At 39.0% G+C, this 24029-nt stretch overlaps 1 protein-coding gene across 2 annotated transcripts in view; it reads left to right on the top strand.

Annotated features, from left to right (window-relative positions):
* Nucleotides 1–12428, top strand: part of LOC131206368 (terminal nucleotidyltransferase 5C) — a 30067-nt gene extending 17639 nt beyond the window's left edge. Inside the window, exons 1-2 of one of the 2 annotated variants that reach the window (XM_058198898.1) lie at nucleotides 4090–4199; nucleotides 4912–12428. In XM_058198898.1, coding sequence (XP_058054881.1) covers nucleotides 4954–6807 — 1854 coding nt within the window. In that variant the 5' untranslated portion in view covers nucleotides 4090–4199; nucleotides 4912–4953 and the 3' untranslated portion in view covers nucleotides 6808–12428. Of the gene's footprint in view, nucleotides 1–4089; nucleotides 4200–4911 lie in introns of those variants that run through there. The other variant, XM_058198897.1, reaches the window with a different exon arrangement.
* The last annotated feature ends 11601 nt before the right edge of the window (nucleotides 12429–24029 follow it).

Raw genomic sequence — 24029 nt, 5'->3', positions numbered from 1 at the left:
TGAACAGCCCAAAGTCATCACATTACGAATTACGTCAAAATTCGCCTAACATTATTTTGCCTCGTGGTGGTTGCAAATGTTTTGTTAACGTACAAAGAACCATCAGTGCCACATGCCAACACCGCGACAGTTTATTAGGTGCAACGAAAAAGTACTAGTTTTTTTCAATTGATAACGGTCACCGTGACATTTAGCTGTTTCAAAAGCTAGCGTCTGATAGCCCCGAGTTTTTTGCAAGCAGAGGGAATGCCTGTTTATCAACAAGTTGAGTTTTCGTTTATCTGTATAAATAGAATAACATGCAATGAATGAGGCAATCAATGCCTCAATTTGTCTATACTTCAAACCCGGCAGGTAAATCCACCTAAATGGTTCACCTATGCCGCACTTTCGTACAGGTATTTAAACGGTGTTGTAATTGGCGAAATGAAACTTTACGCTGTAGGGCGCACTCAGCCATGAGCTCCAGTGCGAGACTAGTTCGCAAGACCTTGAATTTCACTTATCCAGTGATCTTATTTTCTTTCAGTCCCGTTCTGCTCCATTGCGGGAGATGCAGGGGAAAAGGCTTCAAGGCTTCAAGGCTATCGGTTACGTTGTCATGCAACTCTGCGGAGTTCTTTTTCGTTCATTTTTGCCACTATGCTGTGCCGTCCAAAGCATTGGCCCGCAGTACGCTGCAGAGGAGGCTGCAACACTTGCGGCCTTCTGTCGATATGTCGGTGCCTTTTTGGTTGCCATGCGTGATCTCGAACTAGCGTGATTTGCCCTTAAACGTTGGCCTACTGATTGGAAATCACAAGGGCTAATTAGACCTTTCCTAGAAACGCATAACGACGTCGATACTATCGATAGTGAGGATACGCCGTTCAACGTTGGCAAATAAACTCTTATTCATTATAATTGTTCGATATAACTACCAAATACAATCCGGTAAATGGAACCAAGAATATCGAGCCTTTCGGAATGTCTTACTAGGCCGACCCGGTAAGTTTCGATCCGTGCAAAGTTGAATTTTGGCAACGAAGCAAACGTCAACTAGAATCAGCAATAACATCGAACGAATGTTATTGTTACTCGACTGGAAATCGACGAAAATCTACACCAATCAACAATACTTCAAAGGCAAATTAAGTTGATGTGTAAATTATCGTTCGTGGGCCTAAAATGTTTATCCATTTGACTGTGGACAACTTGAATATATAAAACTGTGGAGACAGTATAGTTGCTTGCAAACCAAATTAAAGTTCAAAAATGAACAGAACAAAAAAAAACGAAAAGGAAAAACGCAGTATTCGCAGTCTCTTTAAAATATACCCAAATGGTTGCCATTGGTTTTGCAAAAGTGGAATTTTTACGCTTGTTTGTGCAACTGTAGCTTTGTTTTCGACACGTTTTTTAAGCAAGAAAAAATTCCTACTTTCATACTGGAATGTGCCCGTAGTTAACCTTGCTCGTCGCACCTCACGCGATTGATCGATTTTGTTTCACGGGTACATTATTAATTGCATAATAGAATATGTCTACCGTTTCCGTTCTAACACTGTATGGGCTGCCGTTGCTGGGAACGTGTGCGACCGGGCCCGCCGTGCCGCCAACTGAAGTTGCAAATTTGCTTATGAATTCAAACTGTGACTAGCGCGGCAGCGTGGCTGCTACTGCTGCGATACGGCTCAAGGATCACTGTGGTTCGACCAGGTGGGTTGTTCCGAGGTAAAAAAATAGGTTAGATTAGAACGCACTGCCAGTTACGAAAGGCCAACCTTTGTTTTTGTAGCTATATTATTAATGTTTCTGCTCAACTTATCGTAGTTATAGGCAAAGTGCAGTGATTGAAACGTGTAAGCGTGGCTCGCTTCATTAGCTTATGCTGTCACCGTCATACTCACAACACTCACACGACAACAAAACTGGTTTCGTTGAGTAGTTTGCAATGGCGCTCACTTGGTCGAGCCTCAGATGCGTGACCGTGGCTGTAAGGTGGCAGGCAGGGCTGGACAACCTTCACGCGTTTGATTGGGTTTCCCCAATCACATTACTAGGTCACGCAGGTCCATGGGTAGAAACGTGGGCACCCTTGACAAGTAAACTAAAAATAAGGCACCTCGTGCACAAATTTTATAAACCGAGCTAGTCTATTTTTTGTGCCTCTAGGTTCTGGGGGCTCGGTTTCTGGGTTGCATAATAAAACCAGTTGGGAGGATAGACATTGGGTGGATATTAACTCGGTTGGAAGTGCTAACGCTTACCTTGATGTTCTTCATACATAACGTATGGCATATACACTTTTTTACAAGTAATATAAAACAATTTTAATGTTTTGTATAAAAATGTATTTTTTTGGAAATTTGCTCACAGAAAACGAGATACTAGATGGACAATCGAAGCAACGGACGATCTCAATTAAAGTTTTTATCTCTGCCGTTCAAAAATATGTGCTGTCTAATCTGGTTAAGAATCATTAGTAAAAGATGAATAGTGTATATGTGGGAGAATTTTGTCGCGACGAGTCCGTAAAGAAGTTTTTGCTCCATGAATGATTGTGAGATGTATTCTTACTACGCATCTGTTATTCATATCAAAGAGTTGTCTAGAGCGATCTTTGTTTTTATAGTGATGCAACTGTTCAGCATAAATATGGCCCGGTCCGTGCTTCTAAGATTAAAAAAAAATTCAGCGAGGATCATTAATCATTTTCACACAAATGATGTGTTAAAACTACAGAAAAACTTCACCGTTACGCTTCTTTTTTTTTGAGGGGTAAACTATATTTAAAACTATTTTATTTACAACACCACATACACATATTATAACATTAAGTCCACAGTAGTTCGAGACATTGCGCTTTGTAGAAGGTTAATTGTTCACGTGGCCATTATTCACGTCACACGTAATCATTTCCTATGCAAATAGTGTATTTACTTATTGAATCAAAGGGATCGTTTTTGGTCAATAGTATTTCGATTGGCGAAAAATTACAAGTATTTCGCTTCGCTTAACAGCTTGACTTTACAATAGCAAAACATACTCATAGCTGGCCGATAGCAACTCTACACAACGAAAATTATATGATGGTGATAAAAGTTAATTACAACTCATACTAGTGCCATTTGATTGGGGAATAAAAACATTAAGTGTTTTTTAAGGCAAAACAACTTATCAAGTGACTGCTGAAACAAACTGGCCTGAAAGTGTGTAATATTTGTTTTGTTTTTTCATGCGTGTTCCGATATTATCTTTATTTGTTTGTACAGCATTTTTCACTGCCATCGCGAAAAATCCGTCAACAGGTATTTCCGTGTAGATTGTACAATCAGTTTGGGCCTGCTTGAAAATATCGTTTGTTTATTACTAATATCAGTTCGATAGCTGGTTGCTGGTTGTAGTGTTTCGTTGCCGAATCCGGATGCGACACCGTTATAGACCCACAGTATACACGACAAGCCGCGAATGCTCGCCTCCATCAGCAAACAGAACGCGTGGCAAATAAGAAGAGAACATTAAAGTGAAAAGCGACCAGGAGAGGAGATACAAGAAACACGATTGTTGTTGGTCATGCTCACGAGACGCATTTATCGTTTTTAGGAGCGGTGTGGAATGTGGAGGCCACCGTCGCAACCAAGCCGCGAATGTCGCCGCCATTAAATAGTTCGAAGAGGCAGCATCTGTATGGCGGGTGCTGTGTTCTACTGCGGCTGAGTCGTGTGGATGTGTAGATATTGTACGATTTAGGGGATTTTTGTGCTCCCCTGTGGGCGGCTAGTGGACGGGACGGGAAAGGGGTGCCGGAGGGGGTTCTAGTGGCTGGGCGCACTACCGCAGAATCCGTTCAGCTCGCATACTCATGAGTGACAAAGTGCGCTATCGGAGCGAGCTCCGTTTAGGCTAACAAGTGGCCGCTTGGAACACTCAGTACTCAGTAGGTAGTAGTCGGTGTAGTAGTGCAAAAGCGGCACACACACTCATGTCTGATCCGGCCTCTGTCTGTCGAGTTGCGTTTTCAGACCGTGCGCGATTCCGCTCGCTATGCAGCTGTGGACGGCAGAACCGGGAGTGTACGAAGTTAGTATCGCGCCGAATGACGTCGCGAAGTGGTGCAATTCGAGGATCCTTGCAATTCTTGGTGCCTGTCGACGTGGCGATTGGTTTTCCGTTGTTTTGTTTGTGTCAGAAAAGGTGGAAAACTTCAGCTCTCTGGGGTATGTTTAGCGATGCTGGCTGGACACACATCGGTGTTGTGTTTTCGGTGGCCAATGATTACACAATACTCACCAGCATGCTGTTTTGAGTTAGCAGCATGGGTTGGCCAAAGTTGTTCTAGCTATGCTGTGAAATTAATTTAGATATTGTCACAAATTGGGATGATACATTGAAAGACCTTGGCACTTGGCAGGTGTATCGGTGATAGATAGCCGTGGGATGGTGATAATTTTTCACGAACACGTCGGCAACACATTTCCTCTGATGGCCAATTACGTTCGGTTTACAAATTGTTCATCGCTCGAGATCCATCAACCACCATCCATGGCGGGGGTGTGCGGGGATGGTAGAAAGGAACAAACAACGTTTAACGATGAAGGAAGGCAAAAAAGGAAGCCAATGGTCTTGCAACGTCTACATGTGCATCGGTAAAGGTCGAAGGAGCAAGAAGATATAGCATATGGAATGTGTCGCGCACCTGAAGTGAATTTTGTTACGCACAGTGATAACGGACCGAATCGGCAGCGCACTTTTACTTTACTTTTACTTTTTACTGGCCTTACAATTTTGACAATTTCTTGAGCAAACCCAGTAATCTGTAACCTAGTGTCCTGTAGTAGATGATGATGGTCCAACCGAAACGGATGATAGTTTGAAAGTATTACCACCAACTAATTCAATGCATGTTTTTGTTTGTTTTTCCTGAATCAGTGCGGAACTTTAAAAGTTCCCGACTCTTATTCTCAACGCATCATGGACGGTTATAATGTGCAAGCGCATCAGCAGCAGCACACCTATTCCAACGGAAACAGCGGTACCAGTGCCCATTGTAACAGTGCAAGTCGGAATGGCGGAACCACGATGTACACTAGTGCCCACGGTTACCCGGCAGCAACGTTCAACTACGCGACGATGAGCTACGCGCACTCCGAAGGAGGCTCAGTATCTCCACCACCGTCACCCCGATCCAACAGCTCCATCTCGTCGGCGTACTCTTCCTCATCGTCCACGGCGGCTTCGCTGTCGGCTTCATCTGCTCTATCTTCCTCATCTTCGTCCTCGTCATCCTCGTCCTGTATTTCGTCGGCCGGATCCGAGAATGGCGCTTCATATGAAAACCTGGACATTGCGGCACAGCGGCTGGCGGTGCTGTCGTTCGAGCAAGTCCGGAAACTGAACGACGTCATGAACGAGCCGGTATCGATCCACGGACGTGGAAACTTTCCGACCCTCGAGGTGAAGCTGAAGGATCTGGTGAACATTGTGCGCGAAAAGTTAGAAACGGACGTTGTCTCCGGAGGCGCTGGAATGACGGTGAAGGATATTCGCTTGAACGGTGGGCTTGCTAGTCATGTGTTGGCGTCCGAGCCTCAGCCATACAATGATCTCGATCTGATCTTTGCCGTCGACTTCAGCATGAGCCGAAGCTATGATCGGGTCAAGTCGGCGGTGCTATCCTCATTGCTCGACCTAATGCCTGAGGGTGTCGTGAAGCGCAAGATTACTCAGTGCTCGCTGAAGGAGGCGTACGTTGGCAAGATGGTGAAGGTGAACAGTGACGGTGACCGCTGGAGCCTCATCTCGCTTGGCAATTCATCCGGCCACAAGAACGTGGAGCTTAAGTTTGTCGATACAATGCGCCGTCAGTTCGAGTTCAGCGTCGACTCGTTTCAAATCGTGTTAGACTCGCTCTTGATGTTCTACGATTGCGCCGAAATGCCGATGATCACGGAAAACTTCTATCCGAGCGTCGTGGGAGAGTCGGTATACGGCGACTTTCAAGAGGCGTTATATCACTTGCAAAAAAAGTTGATCTCTACTCGCCAACCGGAGGAGATCCGTGGCGGTGGTCTTCTCAAGTATTGCAATTTGCTGGTGAGGAACTACATGCCAGTAGATACGCAGAAGATCAAAACCTTGGAGCGGTACATGTGCTCACGATTCTTCATCGATTTTCCGGACATCGTTCAACAACGCAGCAAGCTGGAATCGTACCTGAAGAATCACTTTTTCGATGAAGGCGAGGAGCATCTACAGTACCAGTACCTGATGCATTTATTCGACGTCGTTGAACAGTCGACCGTGTGCCTCATGGGGCATGAGCGTCGCCAAACGTTAATGCTGATCGAGTCCCTTGCCATGGAAATTTTGTATCGAGACCAACAACAGCAGCACAACGCTGGCATCATCACCACCACATCGACGACCGGTAGCTCAAGCTCACCGGTGCCTGCACAGCACTCGACGCTACAGCTGCAGACACAAATGTCTCAACTATCACTATCTCCACAACAGCTGTCTCCGCAGCCTTCGGCGTTGCTTGGCCAACATCACTCCCAGGCCCATTCGCCTAGTGCCCATCAGTCTTCCCAAGCATCTCCGCAGTCGCAACAGTCAACACAGCAGCAAATAGTACAAGCACAGCAGCAGCATCAATTGGCATCTCAAACGCAGCAGCAATCGCAAGCGCAGCAACCCGCAGCAATTGCCCAGACCCAGGCCATAACATTAGCTCCGCAGCCCGGACTACTGTACGCCAACGGAATCTACTACGCCCCAATCATTCCCTATACCCAGTGCACCTGCAACAGTTGGATCGCAACGTGATTGGTGCCTCCAATGCCGGTGGATGCTAGTATCGTCAATATTTCCTGCACCGAATCCTCTGCGGCGGCAGCAACAGCAGCAATCACGGTAGCACCGGAACTATCCGAGTCAACTTCATCCCAGAGCAACCGCTACAGCGGGAATATCGTGCAAAGTCCCTTATCCGGCAATCACATTGCGTCGTGTCGATCAATGCGTGGATTGATGACTCCTTCGTTTCAGCAGCCCTCACTTGTACCATCATCTTCCTCCTTTCTGTCTTTAGCACCATCTCCTCGTTCATCACCCACGTTTTCTTCATCCGTCGCGTCTGCAGTACGAGGTGCGGGAGAGTTCGTTCAGCAACTGAAGTTTCTGTCCCTACCCATACTACTTTGATCGGTGGATGTTTCGTCTAATCCGCTGGCGATCTTGCACGAGGGTGGAAAATATTATTATCGTCTAGAAAATGGCGCATCGATCCTCAGCGAATGATGGTCCTCTATCATGTGGCAGTGGTGCGTTGTTATCACAGCGATGATCAGGAGCTTCTTGAGTGAGTTACATTAAAACAGTTCGTTCAATATGAATTCTATTGGTAACCGTATTTGAAATAACGATGGTTGCGCGATAAATAAATTGCCACTTGCTTTTCGCCAAGCGATTCCAACCTTTCCCCACCAGAAAACTCTAAACTGCAAACAAGGATATCACCGTTAATCGAGTTATTTTTATTTAGAAGTGTTTTTCGAAAGAATTCACAAAGTACATACCGTACAATCAAAGGGTAAATAATGTGTTTGAGTTGCAAGGCAGACGAAAATAATGCAAACAAAAAAGACTTATAAAAAAATGTTTAAAACGTTCTAATGGCGGAAATGAGAATTAATAAACAGATGATCAAATAGAAACCATGAATACAGCAATCTGAAGTGCGGATGTGGGCTTATGTTACAAAGGGCAATGTTCATTTATTGGTTCATAAATATTTGTCTACTGGAGCCAATCTGTTGATACCCACCTGTGACAATATGTGAAAACAAACATACTGAAAATTATTTCTTTGAATTAGTTTTGGTTTTCCTCTCATTTTTTGTCTAAAGTCAATATCTAGAAAGATGATCATGATCATGAGGAACTGTGATTCTGCAATTCAGAGCGAGGTTTCGTGGGCCCCAACATGTGCTCTAGAATCGTTACTGCAATCAAAAGGACAACTAATTTATGATAACAAGCAATTCATCCCAACACTGAAGTTCGTTCGGGAGTGTGTTCATTGGTGTACAATGTTTGGTGTGTCTTGTTTTACTTTCACCGAATTTAATATACGCATTCAAAAGGTCTATGTGTCCTGAGGTATATAACATACAGTTCCATACTCGTACATACATGCCGAGCCTTTTAAATACATGTTGCACCTCAAAATCTGCTTCAGAACATGCTTACCTAGCAATGTCATACATGACAAATAACGATTTTTTTAACTGTGTATTCTAAACGAGGGTCACGGTTTTTGGCAAATTTCCTCGCTTGCTCTGTTTATCTCTAATTCGGTGCCATTTTCTTTCTGATGGTGGCGCACTATTGGCTCATTGATTGTTGACAGAAGAATGTAAATGAACAGAGCTAACAGGAACACAAACGAAAACACATACTAACAAGTAATTACATCGCAATTGCATCAATGCATGTACTTAGCAAAACATTTTCATCCGCCCGTGAGCAAATCTTACTTCATAGAAGGACTTGTAAGAATGGAAAACAAACAACATTTTAACCGATAAATGGGGATGGATGGAAAGATTTGAGCACAAGTTGCGATCCAAAAAATGTAAATAACTGTAAAGAGAAAATGTATTGAGACTGTTGTTATGTAAGGGAACGGAGACGTCGAGCAAAACTAATCAGTTGGACAAAATACTGTTACGCAGGCAAAGTCAGCTTTATGCAAATGCAATTCAACTCAACGACAGTATAATCAAAAGGCGAGGTAAAAAATAGCACCAACGAACAGGATCTCACAAAATATCGAACGCCGGCTCTGGCTTAGCTAGCAGGCTAATGAAATTTTGAGGAGACAGGGGCTTGAACCCTTTGTCGCCATGTCACTTTCGCCAGCCTTCAAAAATGGCCAAACTTTTTTGATGTCGTGGAGGAAGTATAAGAACAACAATAAAAAAATATCCAACAATGGAATCTAATATTGGGATTAAAAATGATACGCGTGATCTGCAGAATTAGTTTGGATTAAGGAGTTACAAACAAGCGTAAGTAAAACACGTTAACAAACAAAATAGTAAAGACGGAACAACAAAACAAAAAGTTCTTATTACTGATACATGGCTGTGTTTATTCCTCCTCACATTTTTTTAAGATGATAGCGCAGCAAAATACTGAATGGTTAATGAGAAATGAGTGACATTCTATCATAAAACAAGTGACATAATCGAAAATGAAGAGTGTCATGCTACCGTACTAGCTCAGTGGACTATAGAAAACAAATGAAGTTATGAGGAAAGTTACAGTCTAACAGCAAAAGACATTACTGGAGGAGACTCTGGAGGAGACGTAAAAACATAGGCGTTTTCAACGAAATTTATCATCGGAAATCAATGACGGCGGACTCTAAAAAGACGACGGAAAAGATTTTAACTAAAATGTCGTTCGCGCAATGGTGCAATGAAAACCATTTTGTTTCAAATGTTCATCGGACATGCCGTGTAAACACATTGCCCATGAATGTGGGACCCTAACTATTAGTGACTGATTAAACTTGAAGCATAAAACTCTTCTACATTAACAACAACATGATGAGACGCATTGACTGTTTTATTTTCATGTTCACTAGTGAACGTTGGAATAACAAAATGACAGATATATTGATGCATAAGCTTCGGAAAAAGTGAAGTATAAAAATATCTGGCGTTGCACCTGCATACGTATAGCCGCAAAACAAGACACAGAAAAACCAGTCTCATAATCAAAGCTCCAAGCCCCCCATACAAAGTAAATGATCAAAACATTGACAATGCAACGTAAAAAATAACAAATTTAAAAAAATAGCGTTACGGAAAGCAACGATTAATCACAGAAGAAATGTGTCACATCCAAACAAATTATAATGTTTATTTATTCGTCGTGCAATTTATCAAACACTATTGCAAAATCAATGCGTAACTGAAAGATAATGTCTTGCCAAGCTTGGAAAACACAAATGATGTTCTATTTACGTAAACTGTAGAGATAACAGTAACGTAAAAGCTAATCAAACGAAAAAAAATCAGAGATAATTTGAACTAGAAAAGGCAGAAGCAGAAAAAATCGTTTGAACTTTATTCTATTGAGCGTGTATTTTCTGTAACAGTTCAGCCAATTGATAATATGTTTTAAACTACACACCTGATCGAAACAACTATATGCCACATTGTTAAGTTATTAGGTTGTTTAATTGCTAGTTTTAATGTATGCTTCATTACCCTTTTTGCCGCTCCAATTCAATTATCTCCTTCGTTTATGCTTGCACCAATAAAATGAGAATAATACATTCAACTTCTTGCATAACATAGATGTACAGAAATAGCCATGAACACACGCTGAATGTTTTAACTTTAAAGGACAGAAATTTCAACAGATAAAGCACCGAAATGTGATCACATAAAAGATGCTCAAACTGAATTGTACTTGATCGGAAAGAAGTTGCTTAAAGACATAAACAGAAAAAAATGGTTACATGTACAACTTATTTCAAGTCATTGGAAAATACAATCAAAAATTTTTTTTTAGAAATGCTTTACTAGCAGAAATACAAACAATAAGCGAGTGGCTTCAACGTGCTATGCTATTGAAGCTGACTTGAAAGTTCTTTTGCTCCGAGTCATATAATAAACTGAATTCTACTTCATAATGACCATTTGTAACCAAGTAGCAATCAATGCTTTGACATTCTGAACCTTAACTGCTTACCAACACATTATTTCGGTAAATCCAGCTTATTGTAATCGTTCCACCGTTTGGACCGTTTTACTTCTAACTCTTTCCTGCAGCATCGATAAGAGTTTTTCTATCCACTATTTTGCGACCTCGAACGCGATCGTCTTATCAAACAAAACTGGGTATTAAATTCATAAGCATTCACTATCACATTTACGAATGATAAATCGGTTAGATACAGAAAGGTCCACGACAAAAACACAAGGAAGAACATCCTATACTAGATTTTGCATTCCTTTGGTTGTAATGCCAACAACTATCCACGTTTTCGACTGTGAGAATGAATGAGTGTAATATTTAATGTCTTCTACCGGCCAACTGAACTTCAATTGTCTCTCCGTTCCTATTAAACGCTTTTAATGCGGAAAATATGAGTTGAAAACCTGATAGAGCATTGACTGGAACGCAACAGTTTAAGTTCTTGAAAGTACGGCTCTTTGCGTGCTTAGAAATGAAATACATAATTATATAAATAAACTAAACAAAACTTCATAAAAGATGCGCCACACTGACTGACATTCGTAATCACAAGTTTTAAAAAGAAATTCTGATTGCTGCGCATTCAATGTTTGAACATCCATTGGAATTTGGTGTATTTCAACCATTCAGCAACATTGATCAACACAAGCTCTTCACCATACAAGGGAAATACAAAGGAGAGAGAAATTAGTTGAAAAGTCCATTATGTAGTTGATTTAAACGGTTCTACCAAATATATCTCCTATGATGAATAAATGTGGATATATATACAGAAAGCATAAAGCCCACAGACATAAGACGTCGCTGTTAATAGCGAAAAAGTGGCACGGATGTCAGATTTCTATTAGCTCTTCAACCTATGCCAACAATTGTGAAAAGAAAACAACATTGAAAATCTTGTGAAAATGTGAAAAAATATAAAATATGTGAAGTTATTACGAACTAGATACTAGAAAGTATATAAGAGCATCCGTATAAAGGCGCATGTGTTTGTTGATTTTATTTGAATTTCTTTTTATTTCTGTCATGTTTCAAAGAATGTTCCTGGAAGCTTGTTTTGTTAAAGAATTAACAAAATTTGATAGTTGATAGTGACACAAAATGTGTCGAATGGAAACCATAAACTCACCTGGAACAACTACCAACGGAAAGTAACACGAAAGCAGAAGCACGTTCAAGTCAATGTATACTTGTAGACGTCCTACGGATGCAATATTGTATCGTATTTGTGAATTCGCAGAAGAGGATGCAGAAAATATGAATTTAAAATTAATCATAAGATGCAAACCGTATTTGAGAAAAACTTCGATCCGCATGATCCAATGTTACCGAGATTTATTTTATTTGTACAATGGCTTGTAAAGTTTTGGCTTGGTTGAAATTTGCAAACAGTTTTTGTTTAGACAAATATATATGAATGCTACGGAGAATCGACGTTGCACGATTATGTTCTTTGAACGACGACGAAATTTTAACGTTTTGGTTTCGGAACAATCTGAATGGCTTCCTTTGATAATTAAAGTGTTGATTTCTACAGTCGAGTGGATATGAAATAATTTGAGGGAAAGACAGAAAAAAACATGAAGCATGTGTCATTATATAAAGTATAATTTAATTTACTGTTATAATTAAATAAAAATAAGGATAGTTTTCCGAGAAATACCAATAAAAATGATGAACAGATATGATGTTAATGTGACATGTTTTATTTACTTATATCAGGGTGTTGGCTGCCGATGACAAAGTTTGATGGCTGTATTTAGAAAACATTAAAATAAAAAAACGATTTCACATGAAAATGTTAAAGTATGAATATTTTACAATGCTTGAGAGCATGTATTGATGACTGTATTTTGTCATTTATTTTGTTTTACTTCAAGTTTTGATTTCTTTTTCCAATTCTAATTCTAAATTCCGTATTGAAATTTAATTTTCCAATTTTCCAGATACTACTGTATTTGCAATGCAATTCTAATTTCTTGCAATTGTTTATTGTTGTGTTGATGCAACATATGCAGTTTCAAAGAAACCGATACATTTGGCCAATGTTTGTAACGCTTGTAAAGAATATAATTTTGTATTTCTTCTCTAGCAGTTACGAAGAATCTCTTCATCATTCGACTATAAAGACTCCGGCCTAGGAAAATGGTGCAAAGCGCATCAGCAGGAAAAATACGTAGACGGAGCCATTCACCATTGGGATTGGGATTGATTGGGAGCGATTGGGTAGCTACCTCAAAGTTCATACAGTAAACCAACGACTGGTTTGTAAAACTGGCACCGATTCCGGTAAATACGCACCGTGATTTCTCTCTTCAGACTGTTGGCTGTACAACAACCGCTACCAAGACTGTGTTTTTTGGTATTCTCTTTGTTCATCTTTTGGATCACCTTGAGTTTAAACACGTTTGAAGGCATGGTGCGGTTGAGGACAGACAGGTCTGCTTGGGTTTGCTACAAATTTAAATCAGCTTCCAACTTATCTTTGGTTTTTTTGTGCACATTCTTTCAATGTTGTATATTTTGACGGTTTTCGATTCAAACTATTTTGATTGGCAATTCAACTGTCCTGCAACTTTTGATGCATGCTTCGTAGTTGTGATCGTATAGATTAAATACTTTTTATTAATATGCAGCATGACCCCTCCGCTTGATTGAGATGGTATCTTAAAACTGTTTGACCATAAAAATGAGTAGAGTTACTTTATATGTGAAACACCTTTCATTGCTGGATGATGGAGTGCAGTTTTTTTCTGAACGATCAATGATCAATAACATGCAATATGGTATTATGGTATATGTTAAATCCCTGGCAGTACCGATGAGTGTTATGATACATATTTAGCACTAGAAAACTTTCACATAACGCAGTAGTTTTCTGACGTTTCTGCTATCGTGCGTTAATGGTACTGTATGCATTTCATGATGCTGCATTTTTTATGATGAGTTCCACAATTCCGTTCATTCGGCTCATTGCTGCTTTTATTCTTCTCGGTTATTATGATCGGAGATGTCGAACACCTAACAAAGCGACGGGTTTCTTGGGCGCGTTCTAAAGGGTAGAGATTCTTCGGCCTTCACTCGCCATTCCTTTCGAAAGAACCTCGCTAGCTTCAGCCGTTTTCAATAGTTTAGCGACCAGCCCAACATTCGAAAAGTGAAAGGCAAAACCTAAGAAGTGATCGTTGAGACACCACCACTACCAATTAGTTGACAAAAGAGAACGGATATCGTAAGACTTCTTTTACATTAATGTGCCTCAAACTCCCTGAGCCAACATTTATTGGGCTGGGTCCGGTGGAGACTGGCTATGTTCGTTGCTTTGCATCGTACCTTGATCACCAATGCAAGATCATCGTCGCTCTGTGCAATTTCAGTTACAATAATATAAATTTCGCAGTCTTATTTTGTGCGCTGTGGAATACACAGTACTGTTCGTTCTCTCAATGTATCAGCGTTTTTGATATGCCGTTCCCAATACGGAAAAAAAATTCCTGTTGACCCTCCCACCTGGTTGGCGGCCTGCATACCTCTGTTAGATAATATTGTTGCCTGTTACATTTTGAAATAGAAAAATTGAAATTATCGGTTCAAAAATCGTTTCATGATAGCAAAACGAGCCTAAGCTGTTTTGTAACGTGCAGATTGCGTAAGGTTGATCGTGTGAAAGGAATAGAAACAAACTATCAGGATAAAAAGAAAATAGAGCCCGAAAGCGATTATTTGCGATATCGATTAAAAGTGCTTTAGAGTACATCCTCTATAGAGAGTAATGGAAAGCAAATCAGACTCAGATTTGCAATAACGTAAAAATGAATGATTTTGTATTCTTTTTCCCGCTTTCCTTTATTTCACAACAATCAACGTTCGTTTCTTAGTTCCCTTATGAGAATTACGATATCGTGTGAATCCAAACGGCAATCGATTATGCATCGTTTTGCAGCAAAACATTGTTAATGTGGTTTGTGTGTCCACGAGAATATAAATCCTGACAGAAAATTTTGCTTGATGATTTTAACACTGAGTCTGATGATGAAAATGAAAATTTAATCAAAGCCAAAAATAGATTATTTCGACATTAACAATTGGTAACAATGGGTGACTATTTATGGCGCGTATGACGAACAGGTTCAAGTTCAATGTCTTCCACTTTCATTATGTTCCAAAGTACGTTTACAATGAAACAATGAAAATTCTATGATTTGAATAATAAAAGGTACCGCGTCACCCCAACCTTTAACTCATGCACACAGTGTTTTGTTGCCGGAAGGTGATCAACCCTTTTACAACACGGAAAGATGGGCCAGACGTTGTGCATCAGAGAATACAGCATGGCACAGAGGCAAAATGGGCTCTCTAAGTTGTTGGTGGTCAACAACCTTCAAACCAACGGGTATAAATAATCTGTGAATTATGCTAATTGAGTTATTTCTCTGTATGAACTTGAAACATTTTAAATTCATTGAACATTATTTTTCTACAAACTTGGTAAATAATATCAGTTTATAGTGTTTTATGTTTTACTTTTCTATGCAATACAAAGTTTATAGTGTTTCAGTATCAAATAGTATAACATCATCAATCATCGGAAAAAAATGAAAAAAAAATGATTCTATTTCAAATTAATTGCCTTTCAATTCGATCCCTGATAGAACAAATGAACGTTAGCAACTAAAATAGTTCAAATAGTGTTTTGATATTTGCTGAAGTTTCTATGCTGTGCAAATCCATCGCCATCGAGCTTCTTACTATCCATTCAAATTCTAAAATTATTTTTTGTAATTTAACAAAGTAACAAAGTAATTAAAGTACGTAACAACTTCTACAGGGTGGCTCATTTAAGGTATGTTTTTTTCATTTGGCTTAAAAAACGGTTTTTAGAAAAATATTTATCCAATGCTAAAATGTGCTTACTGCCATCTATGTTTATTTTTCAAATTCTGGTTGTTGTCGTTGAGCTTTTCAGAGCTGCAACTTTCGAAAGCTCAAACTGTAGATGTTAGTTCCAACATTTTCCGCTAAAGGAGTTCATTGCACTATGGGAATTTCCAGACACCAGACGGACATATTTTATTTTATGAAGAATATACGGACTTTTTTGAAAGATTTTGTTTTCATTGCATGTGTTTTGATTAATTTCAATATTTTATGTGTAATACATTCGTTCAAGTATAAAAAGTCTAAATATTAAAAAAATGGTTTTCTCTGGAATATTTTCTGGCGTGTGTTGCCCTATCTTTTTTCTGGCAGCTAATGGTTATTAAGATATTCATAAACCTTTCTCTCGAATCTTTATCTACATTAAGAACAGTACTAGAATATCCTTTCATTAGACCCACTATCTTAAAATGCATATGCCCTAAAAGAAACACCTATACTGCACATCGAAAAGGCATGAACATTGCACATCGCAGAATTCTACACGGGAGCAGGTAAAGACCGCTCGGCGGTTGTAACCGGATTAAGTAAGTAAGTAAGAATTCTACACAAACGTATACTCTGAAACCGGTAAATACTTATTACCTGCAAAGAGGACATTCGGTTGTTCGAATACAATACAGACATTTGACATACTTTACCTAAATAATAGAAAAGGACATAACGTTCATAAGGCAATATGTTTTGTATGGCCATTTCATACACTACAGAAACACTAGGTGCCTCCTTATGAGGAAGTGTATTCTTAAAATAAGCCTAGCGGACACGGACGGATTGAGTCGGATGCAAAACATACTGGAAACAGTTCTGTTAGCTAAATTTTAATTGTAATGCCTGGTTTAGGGAGATTTTGCTGCAAAGTTGATAAACTGTATCTTTTCGTATTTTCTATGCTAATTCCCAATAAAAATGTACAATCACTCCTTCGACTTTGACATATGAATTCTCGGAATTCTATGCAACATGGAAGATAAAAAAATTCGGATCGCTCATAAGTAACTTGTGTCTTTTAGGAAAATATAACTAAAACTCTCACTTTTTAAAAGTTGATCTATGACCGCCTTTTCCATAGTGCATTGGGAGAGTTTTCCTTTTCCGGCCCATTGGGAGAATTGGGAGAAGATTCGCTCTCTGACTGGCCGAGTATACGCCGCGTATCCTTAAAGTAACAAATACATTCGATGGCCTCATTTTTTCTCTCGCGAACCTAGTCATAGTGCTCGACAAGAATTGTGTCTCTTGCTCGTTCGGTCAGAGTCATTTACTGGACGTCGTAGGAAACGGAAGTCCCAATTTTGATAGCTCCTCCGCACTAGCTAGAACCGTGTTTGTATGAGTGAGTTCCTGTTAGCTTCAAGCATATTGAAATTTTTGCTTGCGTAGGAATTTCATTGAAATGAACGATAGTGGTTGTATGATGTTTGCCAAATACATTTTCTTTGAGGGTCTTTTCATAACAGTTTTTGCGAAAGTGATTCTAGAATAGCTGTGTCCGTTCGTGAATGTGAGTGGTATTTTAACGATTGACGGGAGTGCAAATTTTTTCATTCACATTTCATGAGACAATCTTGCTGTTACATACTTTTTGATCTTTTAACATTGGTTACGCGCCTGTTTTAAATCAAAGTGTTTTGGTTTTATTCGAGTGTGAAGTTGTTCAATTCAAGTGTTAACGCACTTTGCTCTATGCTAACCGATATATTAAGATTTACATCAACTGTTCATCACCTATTGTGAAATGCTCACATCCCAAAACGTAAGAGGGTGGAAATGTGGATTCTGTAAATTGAAACATTACGTATTCAAGTGTAACAAGCTTGTCTGGCGATCATCTGGCGTAATAGTATAATCATTTCAATTTATGTTTGTTCGCTATTATGTCTTTTAACGTTGTAACATTAAACGCAACTTCACCAGTGATTGGGAGTTCGAAAAAGCATCATCGTAGCTAGTGTTACATCAAAAAGGACATGTTCTTGGATGCTGTCGATGCTCTCCCCTGTTGGATATCTCTTTCAGACAGGGTTCACACGTACGTCGTGCTTGTTCTCTAACGAAAAAAGTTCTCGTGAGTACGGCTTGTGTTAAAGTGTGAAACATTTAAAGATGAGAAAATACATAGAACATACCAGGACTGTGGAAGAATATTTATTTATTTCACATTACGTTACGGTCGACACGCTATGAGGGGGTGCATTTCGTTAACTCTACTTCACTGCTAATTAATGCTCACTCAATTAATTTAATTTGATTGAAAAAAATAACAACATGTTTACAAACTACAACCCAACCATTCAAAATTACGAAAATCCTTTTGACGTCTGTTTCATTGAAATTCGAATGAAAAAAAAAACAATTGCAGGAATTATCCAATCCATTCCGATCCAATTAGTTGTGTGCTTTCTCGGTTGATTTATTTGTTCAGCGCCTAAAAGTTTAAGGTGTACGAAAAGAAATGAACTATTACGCAAGGATGTAGTACAAAAATCAATACAGCATCGAAAGATACAATTACGTGTTTTTCCATCCGTATGATAAACTTCAACTATCACAAACTTGCAGTATCGAATACTGATTAGATACACAAATGGTAAAATTCTTTTAATCAACTTTCGCAAACATGCTAACAGAAAATTCATCCAACAATATCCTAAAATATTTGAAGTGAAGCAAAAGCAGAAAATCTTTTACATTCAGAGGTACAATAGTTAAAAATAGCGGAAGAATTTGGTGTCCACAAATATGAAAGCAATACTTGAAAAAAATTGCAATCAATGATTAATTGTAACCGCATGTTTTGAATATTTTATTTAGTGTTGTTATGTTATTTAGTTTCATTAAAAAAGGGTAAAAATTTCTAGGATTGGATAAGAGATAATATTTTTAGGTATCAGAAATGCAATGTCAAATGATGATGTGAACATCCTTTTCACCTTTACAGGAAATATAAACGACTTATTTGTTAAAACAGTATTAGAAAGGATAGCATCCTATCTTTACTAATGTCAATTGCCTATAAGCACCACCGTACCTTGCTTACATAAAGTGTGGACGATAACTATTCACATCTCTTAGATCGTTGAAATCACATGAACTGTTGTTATCGTTTTGCGATACTTTACCTGTATTTTCATATACGGTATAGGCCGAAGGTTCGAAGTCGTCCCGAGCTTCACCAATCTAGGGTCAAAGGTTGGCACCAACAATGACATAACTGAAGAGATTTGGGCGAGGATGTTAGCAGCCAACAGGTCCTTCTACTGTATCGGGAAACTATTTCGCTCACATCTCGTGCCGAGACACGATCTGGGTCGAAGCTGAGATTATACAGAACCTTTATAAACTCAGGAGTCACATATGCATCTGGACTTTGTCCAAAACTGACAAAATTCTCTTAGCTGCGTCCGAGAGAAAGATGCTCAGATTTCTGGCCCCGTATGTGGTGAGGCACAATGGAGAAGCCGCTACAACAGCGAGCTGTACGCAATGTACTTACACCGTGTAGCGTATACGCCTCGCAAGGCTTGTCATGTCATGAGAAAAACGGACGACGACCCGCCCGCAAAGTCTACTTGGACCGTCCACAGGGACAGAAGGGGTGTGTGGTCACGATTAGGTATCGCAAGGATTTGAAGTAGGCCAAAAACGGCGTTGTAAATAGGCAACTGATCTTATATCGTACAATTTTAACATTGGTTTTAACAATTTTAACTGTAGGTTGTTCGTTCTTTTACGCTGCAAAGATCCTTTCAATGTGTTATAACCGTCTGTTCGTAAGACTAGTGAACATTTTTGCTTTTTGCATAACAAAATGGCCATTGATGTAAATATATTATATTCTTTTTTTCATTCCATTACATTTTACGTTACACTACATTCACAATTACCCTTTATATGAGTGAAATAATAAGACGACAAAACAGTGTCTTGTGGTCATAATACGTCTGTGTGTCAAACAAAAAGTATCAAAGAAACAATGCAACAAAACGATTGTATTACCTAAAGCGATTTTTCGGTAGGTGACCTACTAGCGCAATTTTTCGAAAGAATGTTTTGCTTCATTTTTCCTTTACGTCCCGCATCTGGTTTTCCAGCGCGCTGCATAAAAAGACGTAAGCAATATTTTCCCGTCAACCTTTCACAAACACATCCTTTTGAATGATATCCATTCAACAAGCCTTTGCCAAAATACTCAGAAGACTTGCTTTAGTCTTGTGTGGGTCGAAATGGCCTTGGATATAAAGCGGGAGACCCGAAAGAACTAGTATGTTGGGCTCATAGAAAGGATCGTTCGTTTTATTTCCGACTGTACCCTTTGTTTTACGTCGCAAGTTTAATGTGTTTTTTTACTAAAAGCTTGTTGAATGACTAGGGACATTAGGAAAACTTAGGCGGGTATGGAAGAATTTGCGGTACAGGTTTCAGCGTGCAAAAAGCGAGTACATGATGCACACTATTAGGGGCCCACTATTTACATACTGTTTTATTCATACTTTTGATTCATCTCTACTCGCTGTCCCATCTCATGAATTCTATTGTATTATAACGTGGAAAGAAAATGAGAAAAATACCAGTAAAATCTATGAAACGAAAGATGGTACCGGTTGTATAATGGTCCATATTTCTTTAATTGTATTATTGACACGACCAATATGTCTTGTTCAAGTTTTTGTTTCGGTATTCCCGTCTTTAAAAAATACTCGACTGATACACACAGAGAAGAAATGGAGATGATTTTTCCATAATTTGTCTTGGGCAAAAATTGATTTAGTCAATATAAATGTTAATGTTAATGAATGTGCCAGTTATCAAAACGGATATCTTAGGTTAATGAGCAAAAGAAACACTCAACTAACCACCCAAGCTAACATCAAAACTAAACTAAATTAGAACAAAATATTCGTATACCTCAATGAAATTGACAATATAATCGAAACTGTTCTAAATAACTTCACTGTCTTTGCCACTTTGTAGTAGTGCAAATGTTGATAACTTCTTCTCAAGAACAAGTTTTACCGGAAAGGGCCATATTTTATCTCAAGTAGCTCTAAGATGTTTGAATTGTTAGATAAAAGCCATATTATTATAACAACAATTACAATGCTAATCAATACATTTACCAATTTGCCTTTGCATATGCGGATTGTAAAATGATGTAGATTGATCTGATTACCCAAAACATTTGTTTGATGCTTCCGCTTGACCTACGGTGCCGTTGAAGAATTTTAAGATTGTTATTATCGACCAAACTTCCTTTACTACACACTGGTCCTGCTCAACCGATTCTTGCACAAAAAGGCAAATGCTACGAAGCTCAACGGAGCGCAATGGCAGGATTAGGATTTAAACAGCAAGCCCAACCGTGTTTGGTAAAAGGCAAATATTCATAAAATATCATCAAATTGTTTGAGAGCGTATTATTTACATATCGTTTCACGTCTTTAGTTGGTTTATTATTTTCATAAATTTGTCAATTTTATCAAAAGCTTTGCTCCAATGCTAATTGTATTGAATTCCTGTTTTATTATGTTTTGGGGCCTTTCAAAGAGTACGCTTTCTTTTCAGTCTTTTCGTGAAAGAAAATGCAATTAAAGTACAATACGTCACCTGGACATCGCTATGCGGTCCACCGTAACGTTGGATATCAGTGAGTAGTATCATAGGATAAGATACATGCTTAAAATGACACGTTTTATTTAACTGGCTTTGAGCACTGTCTAGAATACCCAAATTAGTTGGACGATCCATCGATTATACATATTTTTCGACTATTTCTTTGGTAAAAATAGAATTTCAGTAAGCGCATGTAATGGTGATTGGAAGCAGTAGTTCCGGAAAGGATAAAGTGCAAAATCTAGCATATTTCAGCAGGCGGTTAGGTCTTCTTAGCACTGCTGCCGGGTCACGGTTTTCAAAATTCATTTTGATTGTTTTGGTGGGAAAGAATTTGGCAGAGAAAACCAAAACGTTAAATGAAATATTTGTTTAAATAAATAAGGATTTAAATAATAAGATGCCGACTAGTGCATCTACAAGATACTGAAAACTAACAATGTTCCTCCTAACAATTGACTTCTTAAAATCAGTCATCCATTATTATTCCTAGACTCTTACAACGCAAAAGTCTTGTATCGCGAAAAACATAAAGGGGGATTGATACATTCTGCCGATCGTTATCGCGTGGATGGAAACTGGGTTCCTTACGAAAATATCAAACGAAAATGATCGTGATGAAATCTTACAAAGAACTCCTTGTTTCCAAGTGTTACTTACACAAGATAATAGCAAAAAACTTGGTGCATTCTTCAATGCATTGGCACTTGAAACAAAGTGTGCTACCGATTCCATTATGTAAACCAATACACACGACTTCGCTGTGTACATTACCGATTGCAGAGAAGCTAATTTTGGGCTTTGTTTATCAATACAAGCCCACTGCGCGTTGAGTTGAGCCTTCGTTTCTGCCGATAATGAAAGAAAAAGTTCATAGTGTCTGTAACAGTTCGTAGCCATGCGGGGCGTTGTTTTTCTTGTCATCTGTACTAGTCGTTCACAAAAAGTCTTGCGTTGGGCTCAGTTTGTTTACCGTCGAAGTGTGCGCGGTTGGTTCGCTTTCGCTGCCTTTGTGGTGGTTCCCTCGTTGCCGCATTCATAGTGTAGGTAAACGTTGCGTTGTTTTGGAAGTACCGTATTTTTCCGTGTATAACGCGCACCCGTGTATAACGCGCACCCATATTTTAAGAGAAGAAAATTGGAAAAAAAAGTTTTATATCATACATATTTCAGATATCCAACAAATATCCAATGATAATAATGTACAAGGGGCGTTCAAAAAGTTCTGACAATTTTGTATTTACGCAGGCTACGTATATTCGATTTTCGATTTTTTGTGGCGGTAGGTTGCTACACATGTCAGTGACCAATGGTAAAAAATTCGGCTATTTTGAGTAATCGGCCCATTCCTTTCATGGCCTCCTTCAGTTTCCGGAATAAGAAGAAGGCACAGGGGGCCAGATCTAGAGAATACGGTAGCTTTGGCATCATCAGTGTGTTCTTTTGGTCAAAAATTCGCGCAGAACCACGATGTTTGAACAAGGGCGCGACAGCCAACTTTGGGTTTCGCATAAATCCGGGCGTTTGTGACGGATTGCTTCGAGCAAATTGTGCATAACTATCAGGAAATATTCGTTAATGACTGTTCTATCTTTTGGCAACAACTCACGATGCACCACGACCCTGCAATCGAAGAAAACTGTTAGCTAAACTGTTTACATTCGACCAAACATGGTTTTTCGACGTCCACATCTTCTAGCCCCTAAGCGCTGCTTTTGATCTTAATAACCATAAGCTACAGTCAACATTTAAATTTCGTCCGAGCTTTTAATTTCGTTTTTTACACAAAATTTGATACAAATTCTTTGCCATCAATTTTTCGGAATAAACAAAAATCGCCGATGGGCCAAGACACGCGCACAGTAAAACAGCTGTTAAAAATTTACTAATTACTCAAAATGGCCGAAAGTTTCACCATAAGTGAGTGACATAAATAGCAACCTAACACCGAAAAAAATAAATTTGAAAATCGAACATTTGTAACTCGAGTAAATACAAAATTGTCAGAACTTTTTGAACGCACCTCGTATTATTCTAAATTTTCTAAAGTGGACTAAAAATAAAATGCGTATACATTGCAAAAGACATACTAGTAGTTTATATTTCGTAATAATCTTCAAACTCAGATTCACTGCTGTCTGACAAATTGATATTTTCTAATTGCTCTTCAATGTACTCCTCATTGTCACTCTCTGAAGAGCCCTCATAAATTGCGATATCTTCAGATCCATCCCTAGCGTTGGTGATGCCACATTTTTAAAATGATTACACAACAACTTCTGTTTTAACTCCCTGCCATGACTTAAAAACGATATTGTATGGATAATTATATTCCTAACAAATGTATCATTTAATAACTTATTCAATAATACCATAAAATATGTACTTAAAAGGGCTCATTTGTAAGTTTAGTGGAGACAAAATTTGTACTCCCCTTGTATAACGCGCACCCAGATTTTAGAGCTCAAAAAATTGGTGAAAAAGTGCGCGTTATACACGGAAACATACGGTAATCGCTTTTCGCTGGCGTAGTAGTAGTAGTACATCGTCGAAGAGAAGCGAATAGTGGTGGTGAACTCGTGCGCCGAGGCAAGTTTAACGTTTGCGGGGTTACGGGTCTGAGTTCGCCGACTCTACAATTCCGTGGTAATTCCACCTTTTGCTCTTGATTGCTTTTGGCGGATTACTCCATCGTCATTGTGTAGTTTTGTGACTGGTGCTAC

The sequence above is a fragment of the Anopheles bellator genome, chromosome 1 (genome assembly GCF_943735745.2).
Source record: "Anopheles bellator chromosome 1, idAnoBellAS_SP24_06.2, whole genome shotgun sequence".
NCBI classification, from domain to species: Eukaryota; Metazoa; Arthropoda; class Insecta; order Diptera; family Culicidae; genus Anopheles; species Anopheles bellator.
The sequence above is the reverse complement of the archived record's forward strand: the minus strand, read 5'-3'. Positions and strand labels throughout refer to the sequence as shown.